This window comes from Phascolarctos cinereus, unplaced genomic scaffold (assembly GCF_003287225.1).
Source record: "Phascolarctos cinereus isolate Bilbo 61053 unplaced genomic scaffold, phaCin_HiC Scaffold_4;HRSCAF=312, whole genome shotgun sequence".
Taxonomy (NCBI): domain Eukaryota; kingdom Metazoa; phylum Chordata; class Mammalia; order Diprotodontia; family Phascolarctidae; genus Phascolarctos; species Phascolarctos cinereus.
Window position 1 is genome coordinate 51,212,199 of NW_027555847.1, and position 20,069 is coordinate 51,232,267.

General features: G+C 39.5%; 1 protein-coding gene across 2 annotated transcripts in view; it reads right to left on the reverse strand.

The window, feature by feature from the left end:
- SSUH2 (ssu-2 homolog) overlaps positions 1 to 20,069 on the reverse strand; it is a 158,748-nt gene that overhangs the window by 40,435 nt on the left and 98,244 nt on the right. Inside the window, exon 1 of one of the 2 annotated variants that reach the window (XM_078152168.1) lies at positions 12,553 to 12,624. The exons of the other annotated variant lie outside the window; for it this stretch is intronic. Within the exon in view, the coding sequence (XP_078008294.1) occupies positions 12,553 to 12,580 (28 nt within the window). The 5' untranslated portion in view covers positions 12,581 to 12,624. Of the gene's footprint in view, positions 1 to 12,552; positions 12,625 to 20,069 lie in introns of those variants that run through there. 2 annotated transcript variants of the gene reach the window in all.

Here is a 20,069-nt window from a genome sequence, read left to right on the forward strand (position 1 = left end):
CAAAATTTTGAGGCAGTCCCAGGCCATCCAACAGCCCCTAGAATCTCAGAGTTGGAGGGAATAAGTCGCCTCATTTCTCCTTAAGAATGTTCTTTGGCTCCCTACTGCCTCCAGGATGAAACACAGACTCCTCGGGTTGGCATTTATAAGCCTTTGCATTCTGGCTCCTGCCAATCCTTGGCCTTTTATATATCACAGTCATCCCTCTCACATACTGTAAGGTATGTTTATACATGTACATGTTATAGTTTGACTCCTAACCCAGACTCTTACCCTTGGTTATAGTAATAATGACAATAATAATAACTAGCATTTATATAGCACCTTAAGGGTTACAAAGCACTTTACTTATGATAATTCATTCGATCCTCACAACAACCCCAGCTAGGTGCTATATTAGGAAAGTGAGGCATAGAAAGATTCAGTGACTTGCCAGGATCACACAGCTATTAAGTAATTATCCGAGACAGGTCTTGAACTGAGTCCTTCCAGAATCTAACTCCCATCTGTCTGCCTAAAGGAGAATAAAAGCCACTTTAGGGACAGAGGCTGTTTTATTTTTCTTTGTATACCTAATGTGTGCCTAACACTTAGTAGGTGTTTAATAAGTATTTATAAAACTGTGGGTGGGGGGAGCAGCTGGGTGGTGCAGTGGATAGAGCAATGGCCCTGAGGTCAGAAGGACCTGAGTTCAAATCTGGCCTCAGACCAAACACTTGACACTTACTAGTTGTGTGACCCTGGGCAAGTCACTTAACCTCAATTGCCTAAAAAAAAAAAAAAAGGACAAATACAACCACTAGGAAAAATTTCTATCAGGATCCTGAGGTCTGTTAGAATTCTGAAATAGGTTGTTGAGCTTGGACATCAGAAAAAGGGAGCTAGAGGAGGAGGATGGGACCTCTGGCCCAGAGCCCTGAAATATGGGGTGGGGGTGATGGGCCTGTCCTCTACCATCCACACAAGTTAATCTTATGGGGCTTGCAGTGCAATCACTCTTTAAGTCCCAGAACACTGGGCCCAAAGGCTTAATGGTAAGTCCCTTTCCACAAGTTTTGTAGTCCCCCCCACCATGTCAGCATTCCATATACATATGTGTGTATGTGTATATATGTATGTCTGTATATATGTATGTATGCATGTATAAGCACACATATGAAATATATGTGAATGTGTATATGTATTAATGTATCTATGTGTGTATGTGTATAGACATGTGTGCATGTATGTTTACATGTATGTATATTTGTGTGAGGGTAAGCCTAAGGTTTATGGAAGGAATTTTATATTATTGTATTATTTACATTGTCATTAAGGTAAATGCAGGGCAGCTAGGTGGTACAGTAGATAGCATGCTGGGCCTGGTATCACTGAGTTCAAATTTGACCTCAGATACTTACTAGCTATATGACTCTGGGTAAGTCATTTAACCCTGTTTGCCTCAGTTTCCTCATGTGTAAAATGAGCTGGAGAAGGAAATGGCAAACTGCTGCAGTATCTTTGCCAAGAAAACCCCAAATGGGGTCTTGAAGAGTCAGACGTAACTTATATGCATAAGTTATGAACTGTATATAATCTGATTTACAAGGTAAAAGAAAAACACAGCTTTGGGGGCTTGTGAACTGTAGAAAATTCTGACCCATAAAAATGCCTAGAACCTGGAGTAGCTAACAAGGAGGCCCATAATAAGGAGTGTCCAGGGCATATTTCCATGGTTATAGTATATATTTTATTTTTCTTGAGTCTGCTTTCTTCATTCTGTATATTTTTGGCATTCTTCATGTCATGTTCATGCATTCTTTCCACTACATCAAGCTGGTTGTAATAGAATGTAGGAAGATAACAAAGTTCAGCACCTTGCAAACAATAAGAGCTAAATCGATGCTTCTTGAGCCAAGCTGAATAGAAGCAGCTGCTTTTCTCCAATGTGAGAAGCATTGTTGCTTTCTCCATGTACAGTTCTAAAAATAGTCCCTCCTTTCCTGAGACAATAAGTATTGCTTTGGAACAGAGAAATAAAAGACCTTCTTAGCTTCCGTGACCCCTCACCTTTCCCTTTCTCCCAGAAGGGATCTGTACCATTATCAAGATGCACACTAGAGTCAGAGGTTGGGGGTGGAGCATAAAAATGCCATCTGGACACAGTGTTTTTCTCTAAACAGCAGGAAAAGGGGAAAAGAATGAGAGGTGGGAGGCCCCCGGCACCAATCCATCAGCTTGCTGTACGCAAAGCATTCTCAATTCTTTGGGAGGCTAAATTAATCTCTCCATTATTATACCTATGAAAATCAGACACTTGAAGCAGAAATAGAAATGTGTCATTTCCTGAATGGAATGGGACAAGGTCATCTGGGCAGAACAGGAATGCAGGCGTCACTGGTTTCTCACTGTGGGAGTTCTGAGGTTCACTTGCTCCATGGGGAGACCCTGCAGCCCTGTCCTTCTTCCCTCCTCCATCTCTGGTGACTTGAAAGCCAGCTCCCCAGCTCCCCTGTTCCAGAGAACTATCCTGCTGAGATCACAGAAGGGCAGAGGCAAAAAGCCCTTGGGTTATAACAATTATAATCAAAGTGATATTTTCCTTGTGTGTCACCCCTTATACTTTTTGAGACATGTTCACCTTCATTTTCTTCTTAGATCTCCACGATTACCCAGTAAGGAAGGCAAAAGAGGGTTTATCTCTGTTTGCCACAGAATGAAAAACCGAAGTTCTGAGATTAAGTCATTTGCTAGTTGTCACAAAGCTAGACCCTGGCAATACGTCTTTCCTAAATTTTGAGGCAGTCCCAGACTGTCTAGCACCTCCCAGACTCTCAGAGTTGGAAAGAATAAGTCTCCTCATTTCTCCTTAAGAACGTTCACTGGCTCCCTACTGCCTCCACGATAAAACACAGACTCCTCTGGTTGGCATTTATAAGCCTTTGCATTCTGGCTCCTGCCAATCCTTGGCCTTTTACATATTCCAGTAATCTTTCTCACATTACTCTAAGGCCCAGTGCCAATCTCCACTACTTGTTCCCTGACTAAACATTGCATCTACTCCATGCCTTTGCAGTGACTGTCCCCGCTGCCTTGACTACACCCCCTCCTCCCCTCTGCCTCTCTGAAACGTTGGCTTAATTCAAGGCTAAACTCACATGCTAGCTCCTCCAGGAAGCCCTTCCTGACCTCCCCTCCCCACTCCCTATTTATTTGTGGTCCATCTTCCCATTCAAATCATCACTCATCTACTTCTCTGTTCAGTCTGTTTCCTCAGAGTGAAATATTGAGTTCCTTGAAGGCAGGAACTATTTTTTGTATCCCCAGCCCTATTACAGCTCCACCCACATAGTAGGTACTTCATAAATGCTTATTGGAAAGGATTGGATTCCAGAAGCCATCTGGGTCAATCCATATCTGACCAAAAGCCCCATCATCACATCCCTGACAAGCAGGCTTCTAATCTGCAATACACTGGATAGAGCTCTGAGCCTGGAGACAGGAAGTGCTAGGTTCAAATCCAGCCTCAGACACTTCCTAGCTAGGCAAGTCACTTAACTTCTGTTTGCCTTTGTTTCCTCATCTGTAAAATGGAGAGAATAGAAGCACCTATCTCCCAGGGTTATTGTGAGGATTAAATGAGGTAATAATTGTAAAGCATTTAGCACATGTCTGGCACATTCATTTGTTCAGTCGTTTCTGACTCTCCATGATGCCATTTGGGGTTTTCCTGGCAAAGATACCGAAGTAGTTTGCCATTTCCTTCTCCAGCTCATTTTACGGGTGAGGAAGCTGAGGCAAACAGGGTTAAGTGACTTAGCCAGGGTCACACAGCTAATAAGAGATGAGATTTGAACTCAGGAAGATGAGTCTTCCAAATTCCAAGCCCAGGGCTCCACCTACCTGCCCCATGGGTATATAAATGTTAGCTGTTATCCTTTGCTGGAGGACCTCCGTAAGAAGAAGCACAGTACTACCTAGAGCAGCCTCTTCCTGGCTTAGGTATTTCTTATTGTCCAGAAGTTCTTCTTTACATCAAGCTTTGGCTATGTCTAACCTTTGCTCTTGCTTCTGTTCTCTGAGGTGAACTGGAGCAAGTCCAATCTCTTTGGCATCTAACAGCCCTTCTTCAAAATCCTGATGCTATCTTGAAGCCAGCTCTTACGTCCCTCCCTAAACCTTCTCTTCTCCAGAGCAAATATCTTTAGTTCTTTCAAATGACCCTCATATGTAGGATGGTCTGTAGGCCCTTTGTCATAGTGATTATCCTTCCAGTATATCACTACCTTTTCCTAAATGTGATGCCCAGATCTGATTACAATACTCTAACTATGAAGAGAGAAGACAGAATAAAAGAGGACTGTAACTTCCCTAGTCCAGCACATTATTCAATCCAACTCAGTTCATACAAGGTCTATTTTACCTTCTATGAGCAAACCACTAGATCTCTCTTAATATAACGCAGGATGGCATTGCTGTTTTTCAAGTGTCAAGCTACACTGTTGACTCACATTGAAAGTTCAGTCCACAAGGCAACCCAGACCTTTTGTACACGAACTACTTTCTAGTCACGCCTTCTTCACCTTGGGTTTGTGCAGTGGGTTTTTTAAACCCAACCTCTAAGAAATTTCACTTTTTAATATTCAGCACAGTGTTCCAACCTGTTAAGATCTTTTCAGATCCTGATTCCATTATTTCAAATGCTAGCTTCCTCTTACAGTTTTGAATTCTCAGAAAATGGAATAAAACCTGTTATCTTTGCTTTCATCCAGATCATTGATAGAAATGTTAAACCGAACAGGGCAAAGCACAGAGCTCTGGAGCACTCTATTGGAGATCTCCCTCCAACTTGGCAAGCATTTATGACTAGTCTTGGCGGGGGGGGCTGTTATTCAACCATTACACAATTCATCTTTTTTTTCTACCCTCTTACCCACATCTCTACAACTTGTCCAAGAGAATGGCATGGCAAACTTTACTAAAATCTAGGTGTTTTTCACTCGTGTCAGTCATGTCCAACTCTTTGTAACCCCATTTGGAGTTTTCTTGGCAAACATACTGGATTGGTTTGCCATTCCTTCTCCAACTTATTTTACAGATGAGGAAACTGAGGCCACCAGAGTTAAATGACTTGCCCAGAGTCACACAGCTAGTAAGTGTCTGTGGCCAGATTTGAACTCAGGGCTTGCTGACACCGGGCCCAGCACTCTATCCAAAATCTAGGTAATTAATAGCTATAGCACTCTCCTGGTGCACCAATCAAGTGACCCTGTCAAAAAAAAAAAAGAAATGAGATTATTCTAATATGACTTGGTCATGAGGAAACCATCTTGGCTCTTTGGAATCCCTGATTCCTTTTCCAGATAGTTACTAAATAGTTCTTTAATGATACCTTGTAGTTTTTTTTTCAGGAATTGGTTAAACTCATTGATCCATTTGCAATTTTACTTTTTTGAAAATCAGGACAATCTCTGTCCTTCAAACTTCAATAACACCTTTACCATTCCTCATGATATTTCGAGGGTAAGCAACAATGGTTGAGCAATCATATCTTCCAGTTCTATCAGTATTTGTTTCTTGTGTGTTAGTCTTAACCAACATCACAGTAGGGAAGGATTCCACGTCCTGGAACACACCCATGTATCTCCTATATTGTGCAAACATTTGGTCTGATAACAAACTGAAATTATGGTCTGAATATTAAAATAATAGTAATTATTATTATAACAATAATAATAGCTAGCACTTATATAGCATTTTAAGATTTGCAAAGCACTTTATGTGTTATCTCCTTTTATGTAATTGAATGAGAATCAAAAATTACTTTAACCAAAAGAATGAAATTTAATAGAGATAAATGTAAAATTCTATATAGGTTCAAAATATCAATTTCCCAGGTACGAGAAGAGGCAGTAACAGAAGTTCATCTAAAAAAAGTTTGGGGGATTTTAGTGGCCATCAAGCTTGATATAAGTCCCCAGTGTGATGAGGAAGAAACGAAGGAAGGAAGGAAGGAAGGAAGGAAGAAGGAAGGAAGGAAGGAAGGAAGGAAGGAAGGAAGGAAGGAAGGAAGGAAGGAACGAACCAATATGATATTAGGACTGCATAAGGCAGAGTGCCCAGAACACAGGAGGTGATGGTCCCACTATGCTGTGACCAGGTCCAACCACAGTCAGAGCATTGTTTTCAATTTATAGGACCAGGTTTTAGGAAAGACATTGGCAAGCTAGAGGAGATCAAGAAGGTTTGAGACCATACCATATGAGGATAAAATGGAAAAAAATTGGGATATTTTGCCTGAAAAAGACAAGACCTAAAGGGTAAATAATAGTTGTCTTCAAGTATTTGAAGCTATGTCATGTAGAAAAAGTGTTTGATTTATTCTATTTGGCCCTAGAGGACAGATCTAGGAGCAGTGGATAGAAGTTGAAGAGAATTGAATATCCTCTAGATGTAAGGAAAATCTTCCTAATAATTACAGTTGTTCCAAGGGTTAATGGACTGCCTTAGGAAGTTCACCATCACTGGAAATCTCCATGCAAAAGTTAGACTATTACATGCTAAGGCTGTCAAAAAGTAGATTCCTGGGCAGGTATTCATTGAACTATGTCTGAGATCCCTTCCCATGGTTCTGTGTGTCCCTGAAACACACATTCCTCATCGATAATGGCATGATTGTGACTGATTATATCCACATTGTATATGACAGACCAGAGATAAAAAAGTGAGTTAATCCATCTCTAAATGAAAAGGGGAAACAAGATTGAATGAGGGTACTCAGCTCAAGTCCCATACTTTGCCAAAACAATGGCAAACTCTTAATTGGAAATAATAACACACTCTTAATTTAACCAGTGCCTTAGCTCATACTCATGTCATGTAAAAACATCAGAATAACATGGTATGGTGTAACTAGTGCAGGTCCTGGGGTCAGAAGCCCTGGACCCAAAGCTCAGTTCTGCAATTGATTAGCTATTGAGTCACGTGTAAGTCAATTTCTTCACCCGCAAAATGGGAATAATAATACTTACACAACTTACCTGTCAGGGTTGTTGGGAAGAATCTTAATGTGAATGAGGTAACATAGTATGATGGATAAAACTTGTCTCAGAGTTAAATGTGGGTTTGAGTCTGCCTCTGATATTCATAGGCTATGTGACCCTGGACAAAGCATTTAGTCTCTCAGTATCCTGACAGCTCTCTATGACAATCAGTTGTAGCTCTACCTTGCTTATCAACATTAGCATAGCACTTGACATATAACAGGTGTTTAATAAATGCTAATTGACTAGTTTCTAATGTTCTTCCAACTCTTCAGTACTAATCTACAAAGGTCGAAAGATATTTCCTATCTCCAGGAAATCATAGGTCCAATAATCCCATCACCCCCCAAAAAAATCTAAAAATGCCATATCAATAAAAGTAATTATTAAAAACCACCCACTTCTTCATATTGAAATGCTATAAAAATTGAGATTGCTATCTCATTTTATGGGAAGGTAAAAGCAGATTTGAAGCAAATCAAAATACAAAGTGAAAGACTTATTTGCTGAAACTCAAACTAAACCCTTTTTTTCCTTCTCCAGCAAATTGCCTTGCCACAATCCCCACTCTCTTTAATCTTCATTCTCTATCTATCTACTAGTTCCTGCTACCTGCAAACACACCAAAGTATCCTCTTCCTTAAAAAAAAAAAACCTCAAGAACATTGTACACAGTTACAGCCACATTGTGCGATGACTGACTTTGATAGACTCGGCTCTTCACAGCAACATAAGAATCTAAGACAACTCCAAAAGACTCATGATGGAAATTGCTATCCACACCCAGAGAAAGAAATATGGAGCAAGGTAGAGCTACAATTGATTGTCATAGAGAGCTGTCCGGGTACTGAGAGATTAAATGCTTTGTCCAGGGTCACATAGCTTATGAATACCAGAGGAATAGCAGATGGAAGCTTACTACTTGCTCTCCTTTTTCTTTGCTGTTTTGTTTTATTGCTTCATTCTTATGGTTCTTATTTGTTCTTTACATTCTAATGGGTGCATTAGTTCTAATTGTTCTAATTGACTGTGGAATCATGACTAACGGAAAAATATGCTTAACATGAATGTATATGTAGAGCCTACATCAGATTGTGCACTGTCTGGGGGAAGGTATAAGTGGGAAGGAGAGAAAATTTAAAACTCAAAATCTTATAGAAGTGAATGTTGAAAATTAATAATCAATTAATTACAAAAAAATCACTAGATTACACCATGCCCACCAACTATCATGCTACATGTATCCTTCCCTTCTCAGAAAATGTATTTTTTAAAGTCGTCTATATTTAGCGCCTCTATCCCTCTCATCTTAATCTCTTCTGAACCTTCTGTAATCTGGTTTCTGACCACATTCACCTGAAAGTGCTCTCTCCAAAGGGACCGATAATCTCTTAGTCAGCAAATCAAATGGACTTTTCCTGATTCTTCTTTGCAGCATTTCACACTGTTGACTACCTTCTCCTTTGGGGTATACTCTCTTCTCAGTGCCTCAAGTGAATATCAAGGGAAACAGCTCCTATGGACATAGGTGACCTGATAGCTACATCAGCGGCTGAAACCTCCTGTACCCATTGCTTCTCCCATTTGAATACGAGTCCCTTGGCAGCAGAGATTTTCTTTGCTTTACTGTGGGTATCCTCAGTACTTGGCATAATGCTCTGTGTCCAGCAAACTCCTAATAATGCATTTTTTTCAATCATTCATTCTTCCATTCACCCATTCATTTATTTATTCTCTACTTTTGTGACTGTTCTCTCTTGGTTCTTCTCCTACCTTCCTGACCACTTCTTACAGTCTCTTAAGATATACATATGTGTATATGTATATGTATACATATGTGTATGTGTGTATATTTGTATATGTATATATTTATCCATGTCTTTCCCACTAACATTAGTAACCTGGACCTTTTCTCTTTTTTTTTCTCCCTGTCTTTTAGGAAGATCCTTTAGTGATCTTAGCAGCCCATCTGGGTTCAATTATCATCTCTATGCAGATGATTCCCAGATCTATTTATCTAGGCCTTTCTAATGAGAATAGCAATATCTATAGTACCTATCTGGTAGGGCTGATGTGAGGTTCAAATGAGAGACTGTACATAAAGCTGTCTACAAACCCCAAGTTTTATATGTCAGCTATGCTTTTTAAACAACTTAAAAGATTTCCCAACTCTTATAATACAAATAATTACAAAACATATTTACCTTAACAGTATAAGGCAAGAAAAATCAGTGTGATGTTAGACTTCATCACAACCCCCAATTAGGGTCACCTAGTGACATTTTTAGAAGATCACAAACCTGAGAGCATACTTCATTTTTTTAAAAAATAAAACCCTATCCGTGGTCCCAACATGGTTTTGGTTCACAATGATTAGTTCTTGGAATTCAGACAAAAGAAATACTTTCTACTTTTCCTGTAAGGAATTATTAATGATCCAGACATTCACAGCATCACAGATTCTGAACTGGAAGGGACCTTAAAAGCCATCTAGTCTTATTCCATCTTACAGATGAGAAACTCTAGATACAGAAAGTTTAAGTGATTTGTCTGGGTCACACAAGTGGTAAGTGAATCCAGGTTCTTTGGCTCCTAAGCCCATCCCACTGTTTTTCAGTTAACATAAAAATGGTACAGAGCCATTATCTTTCTACATTATTAGTAAATTCATCTTAACACCCTCTTGATTATTATTTATAATAGTAATAAAAAAGAAAATTGGAAAAAGAGAAAGAATTCCAGGAAACTGTGAAAACTAATGTCAACTTATTTTCTATTAGTATCTTAAAGCAGTCATGTCTATTTTTATTTTTTTTTTTTGGCTAGGGAATGGGGTTAAGTGACTTGCCTAGGGTCAAGTGTCTGTAAGTGTCATGTTTCTGAGTCTGGATATGAACTCAGGTCCTCCTGACTCCAGGGCTGGTGCTCTATCCACTTTGCCACCTAGCTGCCCCCCAAGCAGTCATGTTTAATCAACATGCATTCAATTAGATAAGCATTTAATGAGTACTTACCATGTGCAAGATAGTGTGCAAGGTTACAGGCATACAAAGACAAGACGGAAATAGTTATACTGTAAATTTCAGTAGAACACAATAACAGCATGTTCCTTCATGACATAGCCTTCACTATCAAAAGAGATTGTAACTGATTTAAGCTTAAATTGTTTTCAATGATTTCACATACATATACACATTTGTGTCTAATGGTAGCCATCCCTAGGGTGGGGGAAGAGGGAAGGAAAAAAGGGGGAAAAAAGAAATTTACATGATAACTTTATTATACATTTAAAAGAAATAGCAAATAGATTTGCAGTTTCATGTACAATGTTTTATTATACTATTATTGATGTACTTGTTTTATTCCATAAATTAAAAATAAAATAAATAAATATTTTTGAAAAGAGATAACTGCAAAGTGTTTAGCCCAGTGCCAGGCACATAGTAAGTGTTAAGTTAGCTATTATTTTTATTGTTCAATAAACATCAAGCCGCCAAACACAACTACCTGCTGAAAAGTCTCATGCAATGAAGTTAGTCTTTAAAGTAGGCTTTAGTCTAAACATCCCTTTAATTCTAACATTTTACAGTAATTCCACAGTTGACTGACAGTCATCTTTCTCCTTGGTCAGACAGAATGGCTTCACTTAGTCTCTGTGTGATATTGTTTAAGTCACTTGACTTCTCATCTGTAAAATGAAGGAGATTGTCTAACAAGCTACTAAGATTTTCAAGAACTGAAATCCTATGTACTTTATGTACTATATAAAGTATTACATACTTTATATCATACCTTAAACTTGAAATTTTGTTGTTTTTTTTAGTCATTTCAGTTGTGTCTGACTCTTTGTGACCCCATTTGGGGTTTTCTTGACAGAGATACTGAAGTGATCTGCCATTCCCTACTCCAGCTCATTTTACAGATAAGGAAACTGAGGCAAAAAGGGTTATGTGACTTGCCTAGGGTCACACAACTAGTAAGTGGCTGAGGCCAGTTTTGGACTCAGGAAAATCGAGCTCTATCCTCTGCACCACCTAGCTGCCCTTAACCTGAAATATAAAGCCCTTATTTAAGGTTTTTTTAAGGGCAATGACCTCAGAGAATCAGAATTTTAGAGCTGGAAGAAACTTTAGGTAAGTCATTTAAACTCTGAGGCCTCAGTTTTCTGATTTACAAAATGAAGGGGTTGCATTGAGTGGTGACCTCTGAGATCCATTCCAGCTGTAAATCTATGGAACTAAGAAATTTTTGGTATCGTTTGGTTTAACCTATTCATTGTTCAAATGAGGAAACAGAGGTCTGTAAAGTTAAAGTGCTTTACTGAAGCTCACACAGTGAGGTGTATTCAATAAACACACACTGAGTTGGTCCTGGCTGCAGGACAGCAGAGCAGCATAATACAATGGACAGAAAGCTAATCTTGGAGCCTTGGGGAATGGGAGGTAGCACAGTGGATAGAATGCTGGGCTTGGAATGAGGAAGACTTGACCTGCTTCAGGCATTTACTGGCTCTGTAAGCCCTGGGCAAGTCACTTAACCTCATTCTGCCTCAGTTTCCTCATCTATAAAATGGCTATAGTAATGGCACTCACCTCACAGGTCTATTGTGAGGATCAAAGCAGATGACATCTATAAGCTCTATACAAAAGCTTGCTATTATCCAAACTCTGTCATTTACTACCTGTGTCACATGGATCAAGTCTTATAGCATCACTGAGCCTCAGTTTCCTCAATTGTAAAATGAGGGAAGTAGACTCCAGTGGCCTTTTGGTTTTTTTCTAGTTCTAGATTTTTGATCCTACAAGAGCCAAAACTAGAACTTGGGTTCCCTGACACCCAAGCCAGTTCTTTACTCACTAAAACATTCTGACATTCCAGATCTCAAATCAAATCCTGACTCCAGATTTTTTTTTGATGAGACATTCAGTCCAGCATCCTAGGATACTTCTTCCCTTTCTCACGCATGAATTAAATAGCCCTCAGATTGAGTTCTATTTCCTTCCTGTTCATGACAAGGCAGGGTCATCCAAGTCATATATCATGAACTACCTTGGACAAGAGACCTTTCAGAGAGGCAGTAGATGAAAAGCATAAATCTTTCCTGCCAGTTGTCTAAAATTAACAGCTTCTTAGAACAAGATATACATTTGATTAAAATAAGGATTCCTGGCACACAGCCTCCCAACAAAAAATACTTCTACAAACTAAAGAAATTAAGCAAAGATAATGGCAAAGGGTAAGGTCAAAAGTTAGGAAGAACCAAACGTAATATACCACTGATGTCTCTCCCTTGCCCAGATGAAGCTTAATTAATGCACACCCTAAAACCAATAAGCTTGCTTCATGCAATGAGAGGAAACCATAGAATCCCCCTCCATGACCTGCCTCTGGGCAGCAATGCTAGAGTGGACTTTAAAATGTCCAATTTGGAATACAGAAATAATTGGATTGTTAGAACTAGATAGTGGCTCCAACACAACTGTCATCTATCAATGCGGCTCATGGGTCTCTACAAGCTTTTTTTACTTACTGTCTTCTTCATTCTGTTCTCCATCCATGGTCCAGACATCAGATGAAGTGAGTATCAGTTACACAATACAAGTTTCTCTGACAATACCAAGGCATGGGTTGGGAAGGACAATCCACTGAAGCCCCTCCCATTCAAAAGTCAGAGTTGGACACTTTGGAAGTCCCAAGTTGGCTATTGTTACTCAATTTGAATACAGCAGAGGAAAACATTTCAAAGAAAACAACTCTCCCAAATATAGCTCAGCCCAGAGCTGTTTCCTATTCCATTAACACATATTTATGGAGCCCCTCCACTGGGCAAAGCCCTATGCCATGAGGCCCTAGGGAATGGGAAAAAAAGTAATAAAAAGTACAGTTTCTGCTCTAAAGGAGAAGCAGTGTTGAATAGTAGGCTGGATTTGGAGTCAAGAGAAGCCTGGGTTTCAAAGCCCATCTTTGATAGTTACTAACTGTGTGATCAAGAGCAAGTCTAATGACTGGACTTCTCGGATCCTCCATTTTCTCATCCATAAAATGGGGATAGAACATACCCACATTGTCTATATACAAGATTGTTCTGCGATTTGCATGAGAAAATAGTCCTAAAGTCCTTTGCAAATTCTAAAGCATTAAATAAATGTCAGCTATTATTACAATCTGATTGGGAAGATGAGACAGAGAAGCTCAGAGGTGGAACCTAAACACTGTAGTTTTTTCACTCCAATTTACATATGGGGAAAGAGTCCAGAAAAAGGAAGTGAGTTGTCCAAGGTTTATGCCTGGGTCAGGACTAGAAAGAACCCAATTCCTATTTTATTTCACATTCCTTATTTAGCAACAACAGTAAAGAATATATTTTTTAAAAAAAAGGTTCAAAAGACCAACAGAAGGATGGCACAAAGCTGTATGTGAATAACCTTAGAGATTTTCCTAAAAATGATGAATTGTCTTGATGGGGCTGCTGAATGGGTGCAAACAGCCTGTTCTATGTAACCGGCTGCCAGACCACTATTCTTATGCCATCCAGCCATCAATCTTGCTCTGAGACTGTGTAAGTACCCTCCACACACAGTCTCCAAACACACACATACACACACACACACACACACACACACACCCCTTTCCCACCTCTTTCCTTGAGCACAGTAATCAAACCACTGCTTCTGAGAAGGACAAGTCATTTGCTTTCCAGGGAGTTTGACTCCCTGACACACACTTCTTTGTATGCATTATTTCCCACTATGAGAACGAAAGTTCCTTGGGGGCAGCTAGGTGGTGCAGTGGCTAGAGCATTGGACCTGGATTCAGGAGGACATGAGTTCAAACCCGACCTCAGACATGTAACACTTACTAGCTGTGTGACCCTGGGCAGGTCACTTAACCCCATTGCCTAGCCAAAAAAAATTTTAAAATTTAAAAAAAGAATGAAAGCTCCTTGAGGCCAGTGGCTAGCTCATTTTTTCTTGTATTCGTATCCCTAGTACGTATCACAGTGCCTAGCAAATACTGAGAACTAGTGAGAGTTTAATAAATGCTATGCTAATTTGTTTTCACTCATTTATTCAGTCAAGACCAGAAGCATTCAAATACTCGGAGAAAGCACTCAGACCCTGTCTAAGTATTCTTTTCTCTAGGTTAAACATATTCAATTCCTTCAACTAATAACCATCTATCATGATCGCAAGGCTCTTCATCTTGCTTGTCACCCTTCACTGGACACTGCAAATTGTCAATACTTCCATTAAACTGTGGCATCAAAAAGAACACAATATTCTGGATGGGGTGTGATCAGGGCTGAGCACAATGGAACTAACCTGTTTCAACTGTAACTCTTAGAATCATAAGGATGAAAGGCAGTTTAGAGACCGCCTTGTCTAACCTTGTTCCAAGGACATGACTGCCATTATCAGGACATTTGATCCATGCTGGAGAGAGCCCGTATTTTCTATTTTGCCTTCTACAGCCTGTCATGACACCTTTGGGGAGGTTTGGTAACTGCCTGATGGTGGCTGATCTAAGAAGCCCACTCCAATATTTTATTTGCCTAATGTTTTCAGCAGCTCTTCCCATCTACACATGGCTCCGAGCTACTGGATAAAAATTACCTCATTCTGTTTTCACTATGTGTTCTTAAAAGAGCAGCCGCAACAGTGATAATAAAGAAAGCAATAATTTGGAAACAAATACTTTAAATATCACAGTGTGATTTAATTTCTGTTAATGGGTCCCCATGATTAGTTGGCGAAATAAACTTCTCAAATCTAGCTATTATTCTTCTCAATTTCATTATCATGTCAACATCAGGAAGGAAAACAATCACAGCTAGAATGATCTATGGAGGTTTAAAAGCTTATGAATAAAAGCTATCATGCCCAGCCTTCTTATCTCTGTGCCCATAGTAACAAGACTAAATATAGATAGATGCATATATATGCTAAGTACAATATAAATATGTACGAGCATATCTGCAGTTTAACTACAGAAGGTTGAAATCATTACCTCTTTACTGCATTATGAAAAACAAAAATGTTTGCCTGCAATTTATTATATAAAAAGCAGAGAGAGAGGAAGTCTTTAAAAGACACAAATAATGAACTGAAGGTCCAATGAGTCAGCAGGGTGACATGATTGCCCCAAAGCATGGGCAGTGTTAATATAAGTATAGTGTCTAAGACAAAGTACGTATTTATCCCAATCTGCCTGACGTTTACTCCACCTCCAGGTGGCAATAATTTCTCTCTCACCTGCTCCCACAGCCCTTTTTATTCTTTATATTAATTTATCAGCAGTTAGGTGGCTCAGTGGATAGAGTACTAGATCTGGAGTGAGGAAGACTCATCTTCCTGAGTTCAAATCTACCCTCAGATACTTACTGGTTCTGTGATCCTAGGCAAGTCATTTAACCCTATTTGCCTCAGTTCTTCATCTATAAAATGAGCCGGAGAAGGAAATAGAAAACCACTCCAGTATCTTTCCCAAGAAAACCCCAAATGGGGTCACAAAGAGTCAGACAGGCCTGAAAAATGACTGAACAAAAATTAATCGTTTTTGGACATGTGACTTAGCTCTCCCTACTAAAATGTAAGCTTCATGAGGTCAGGACTGTCTCTTACTCATCTCTATGTCTCCCCAGTACACTTCAGAGTAAAATAAATAGGAGATGCATGTAATAAATATTTCTTGAATGTATAGCACTTGGTTACTCCTAGCTCCACCATGGCTGTTTGGGGTCATAAATATTCAATTCATGGCCTAAGCCATTGTCTATTATTTTACTGCCTCACTGAAATATACCAGAGGCACATAAAGCCAATAGCAAAAGCATTTAATTAAGATATGGACAACATAAACAGCAAGGAAGGGAATCAGATAGTAATACCTTCTCTCTGCCCATACAAAATGGGGTGACTTCTCTTCTACTTCTAGAGGAGTTATAATCTAATTCTCATTATTCTGATTCCCCCAACAAAGCAGGATTTTATGGCCTTTTCATAAGTCACAGTCCTAGTTGTTAATGGTTAGAATAAGATGTCACCTGCCTATTGAAGTATCTTTCCATGAGACGTCTTCAGTTCAGGCAAAAGAAGAGTTGATGCCACAAGATAAGCTAGTAATTCGCAAAGCTTGCCAACTTAGCTCTAGAATTAGTAGGGTCTATTTATGAGGCCATAGCTGGCCATACCACTGCATGTGGTCTCCAGTCCTTCCAGCTGATCTCAGCACACTGATTTTCCTGTCCACTCAGATCCCCATTCTTTATGCATCTCATTCTCCACTTTAAAAGCTTCTCACCTCGTACAGCCTTTTCACCAATCAGAGATCCCTCCTGGTAATGTAAGTCAGTCAGTCAGCCAATCAAAAAGCAATTAGTAAACACATACTTTCATAGACCCCTTTGACAGTTTGGTGAAGCCTATGGATCTCTTTTTAGAATAATGTTTTTAAACACATAAAGCAAAATACATTGCATTGCAAAAGAAACCAAATGCAGTGAAATAAAATTATCAGAATATTTTAAAAAATAGTTCACCGATACTTCAGATTAGGTACCCCTAACTTAGTAAATGTCAAGCCCTGTGCTAAACACTAGGGATGCCACAAAAATATGGCCCCTGCCCTCAAGAAGTTCACATTCTAATGGGGTAGACAACATGCAAATGACTAGAGAGAGAGAGAGAGAGAGAGAGAGAGAGAGAGAGATAGTATATGTATATATGTACATATATACAGCTATATAGAGATAAAGATAGAGATAGAGACAGAGATAGAGATAGAGATAGAGATGGATATAGAGATAGAGATAGAGACAGAGATAGAGATAGAGATAGAGATAGAGATAGAGATGGATATAGAGATAGAGATAGAGACAGAGACAGAGACAGAGACAGAGACAGAGACAGAGACAGAGACAGAGATAGAGATAGAGATAGATATTGATACATACACACATGCACATATAGGCAGGTAGGTGGTGCAGTGGATGGAGCGCTGGACTTGGAATCAGGAAGATTCATCTTCATGACTTCAAATCCAGCCTCAGACAGCTGTGTGACCCTGGGCAAGTCACTAAACCCCATTTGCCTCAGTTCCTTATCCATAAAATGAGCTAGAGAATGGAATGGCAAACCATTCCAGTATCTCTGATAAGAAAACTCCAAAACGGGGTCATGGAGAGTCAGACATGACTGAAAAATGACTAGACTGCTGTACATATACATATACATTTATATATATATATATATATATATATATATATATATATATACACACACACAAACACACATATGTGTGAATGTATGTACAAAATATATACAATATAAGTAGAAAGTAATCTGGCTGGGCAGGCCAACCTAACTGAAGCAACCAAGGCACCCTAAGGGAGCAAAAGGGGGTGCCAGGAAGGTCCAGCCTCCTCCACCAGCTCAACCACCACTTCCCCTCAAACTAAAGTAGAGATAGCCCAGGAACTGGAGCCTAACAGCTCTGAAATAGCAGCACCCCTCAGACCATTAGTCTTGCTTCCAATATAGCCACCCTTGAGCGACGCAATCCCTACAGAAAAGGAGATTACCATTCTCACCGCCACCAACACCAACCATCAACCAATTACTACCAATAATCAGGTAAACACAGAGCCTTGGCAATTACAATGGCTCCCAAAACTTCACCTCTGCTTTAAGCCTGACCCCCATGATCATCATCACAAGGGAATAACCCTTGTGAAGGAGGAGCCCACCGTCCCCACCACCACTAACAATGACAATAACTGCCCCAGACTGGCAGGTAAGACAACCTAGGTAAATTGACAAGGCACCCTGAGGGACAATTAATATATGATTGCCACAGATGTGCAGGTAACCTCAAAAGCCCCAGGAATGATTGTGTTTTCTAGACCACCAGCCCTGGTTCCAACCCAGCTCTCATAGTCATGACCCAAGAAAACCAACTTCAGTGGAAAAGTGACCTGGCAGCTTTGTCTTCAGGTTTGCCTGGAACTTGTTACATAAAAAGATGAGAGATGAAGGAAGTGAAAAGGTAAAAATAATGAACTGAAGGCTCAGTTAATTAATAGTGGTATGAGATGGCCCCAAAACATGGATGTTATTAATAAAAGTATAGTATCTAACACAAAGGACATGCTCATCCCACTGTGCTTACTGAGACCTTGCCCCAAGATGATAGAAGCTGCCTCCTCAATAGTTGTAGCTGCTATTGGCCAAAAAAAGCATATTCTTGACACTAAGGGCCTTGGTACCACCAAAAGGTAAAACTTAGAAACTAATGTAACTTTATTAATAGAAATAGCTTTAAAGAGGATGCATTATCATTTACCTGGCTGCTACACCCTAAGGGTCATGGGATCTTTCCATTTGATTTTCAGATGAAACCTCCTCTATGTGTTATTTCTCCCCATTAGAATGTGAGCTCCTTGAGAGCAGGGAATGTTCTTGCTTTTTTAATTTATATGCCCAGAACTTAACACAGCATTTTGCACATAATAAGCACTTAGTAGATGACTTTTCATTTCATTTCTAATCTTCAGGGAGATGTTCTCTACTAGCCAAGTATTGTGAGATAAAAATTCTTATCATCATTCCCCTCAAAAATAATGAATAGCTGGATAGAGCATCAGCCCTGGAGGACCTGAGGACCTGAGTTCAAATCTGGCCTCAGATACTTATTAGCTGTGTGACCATGGGCAAGTCACTTAACCCCAATTGCCTCCAAAAAAATGACTGACAATGAATGAATGAATGACTATAGTGAGATAATCATATTCTATTCCAAGGATCCACAATTTCATTGATAAACTGGAGTTTACTCAGAAGAGGCTGACCATGATAGAAGCAAATCTGGAAATCCTGATATGAGGAATGGTTGAAGGAACCAGGGGAGTTTAGACTGGAAAAGAGAGCCTTATGGGAAATATGGTAACTGTCTTAAAATAGTTTAAGAGTTATCATGCAGAAGAGGGAGATTACTTGTTCTTTGCTGCTCTGGAAAGCTTGAATAGAACTAATAAATTAATTGAAGACACAAGGAGACAGATTTCAACTCAATTTATAAGGAGGATTTTTTATCTTAATGGAACTTCCAAAAATACGGGACGCATCCCCATGAAGGCGCCTGATGAGGTGCCACGGATGCCATATATGGAATTCCTATATGGGGTTAAAGACAGGACCCGATGATTGGTAAAGCCCTGTTTGATTCACTGATTCCATGACGTTTTCATCAATACTGCCATGCAGATACTGCGGGACAGTCACACATAGAAAAATTGTTTCCCGTCTCTTCTTTGCTCTCTCCCTTGATAATCTCATCCATTTAAATGACTCCAATTATCATCTCTATTAATATGACTCACAAATCTTTATCTCCAGTTCTGACCTATCTCCATCTGGTTCCCCAGCTGACTTTCCAACACTAACATGCCCAAAACAGAACTTATCTTTTTCCTTTCTAATTTTGCCTTCCATCCCGGCTTCTCCATTTTAATCAATGACTTCACTATTTTCTCAGATGCTGAAGCTGAAGCATTAGCATTCATTGTGACTATTCTCCCTCCCCAGCACCACATCCATCCAGTTGCCAAATTCTGCTGTTTCTACCTCCAAAACATCTCTCAAACCCTTCCCTTCTTTCCCACTCCTACTTCAGATCAATATCACCTCTTACCAGTGCTGTTAAGAGTCAGCTGAGTGGTATAAAGGATACAGGGCTGAACTTGGAATTAGAAAGACCTCAGTTCATCTCCTCCCTCATATCATACTAGCTGGGTGGCCCTGGGAAAGTCAATTAACCTCTCAACTCTAGTTTCATCATCTGTAAAATTGGAATGTTACACATGTAAAGCATTTGGCTAATCTTAAAGATATGTGTGTGTGTACATATACACACATATGCTAGAAGGTATATGGAATAAAGCAAGCATTTCTTAACACAGTATAATAAAAAGAAGATTGTACATGAAACTGAAAAACTATTATGTATGACTTGGTATTCCTTCTAAATATATGATAAAGTTATCATATAAAT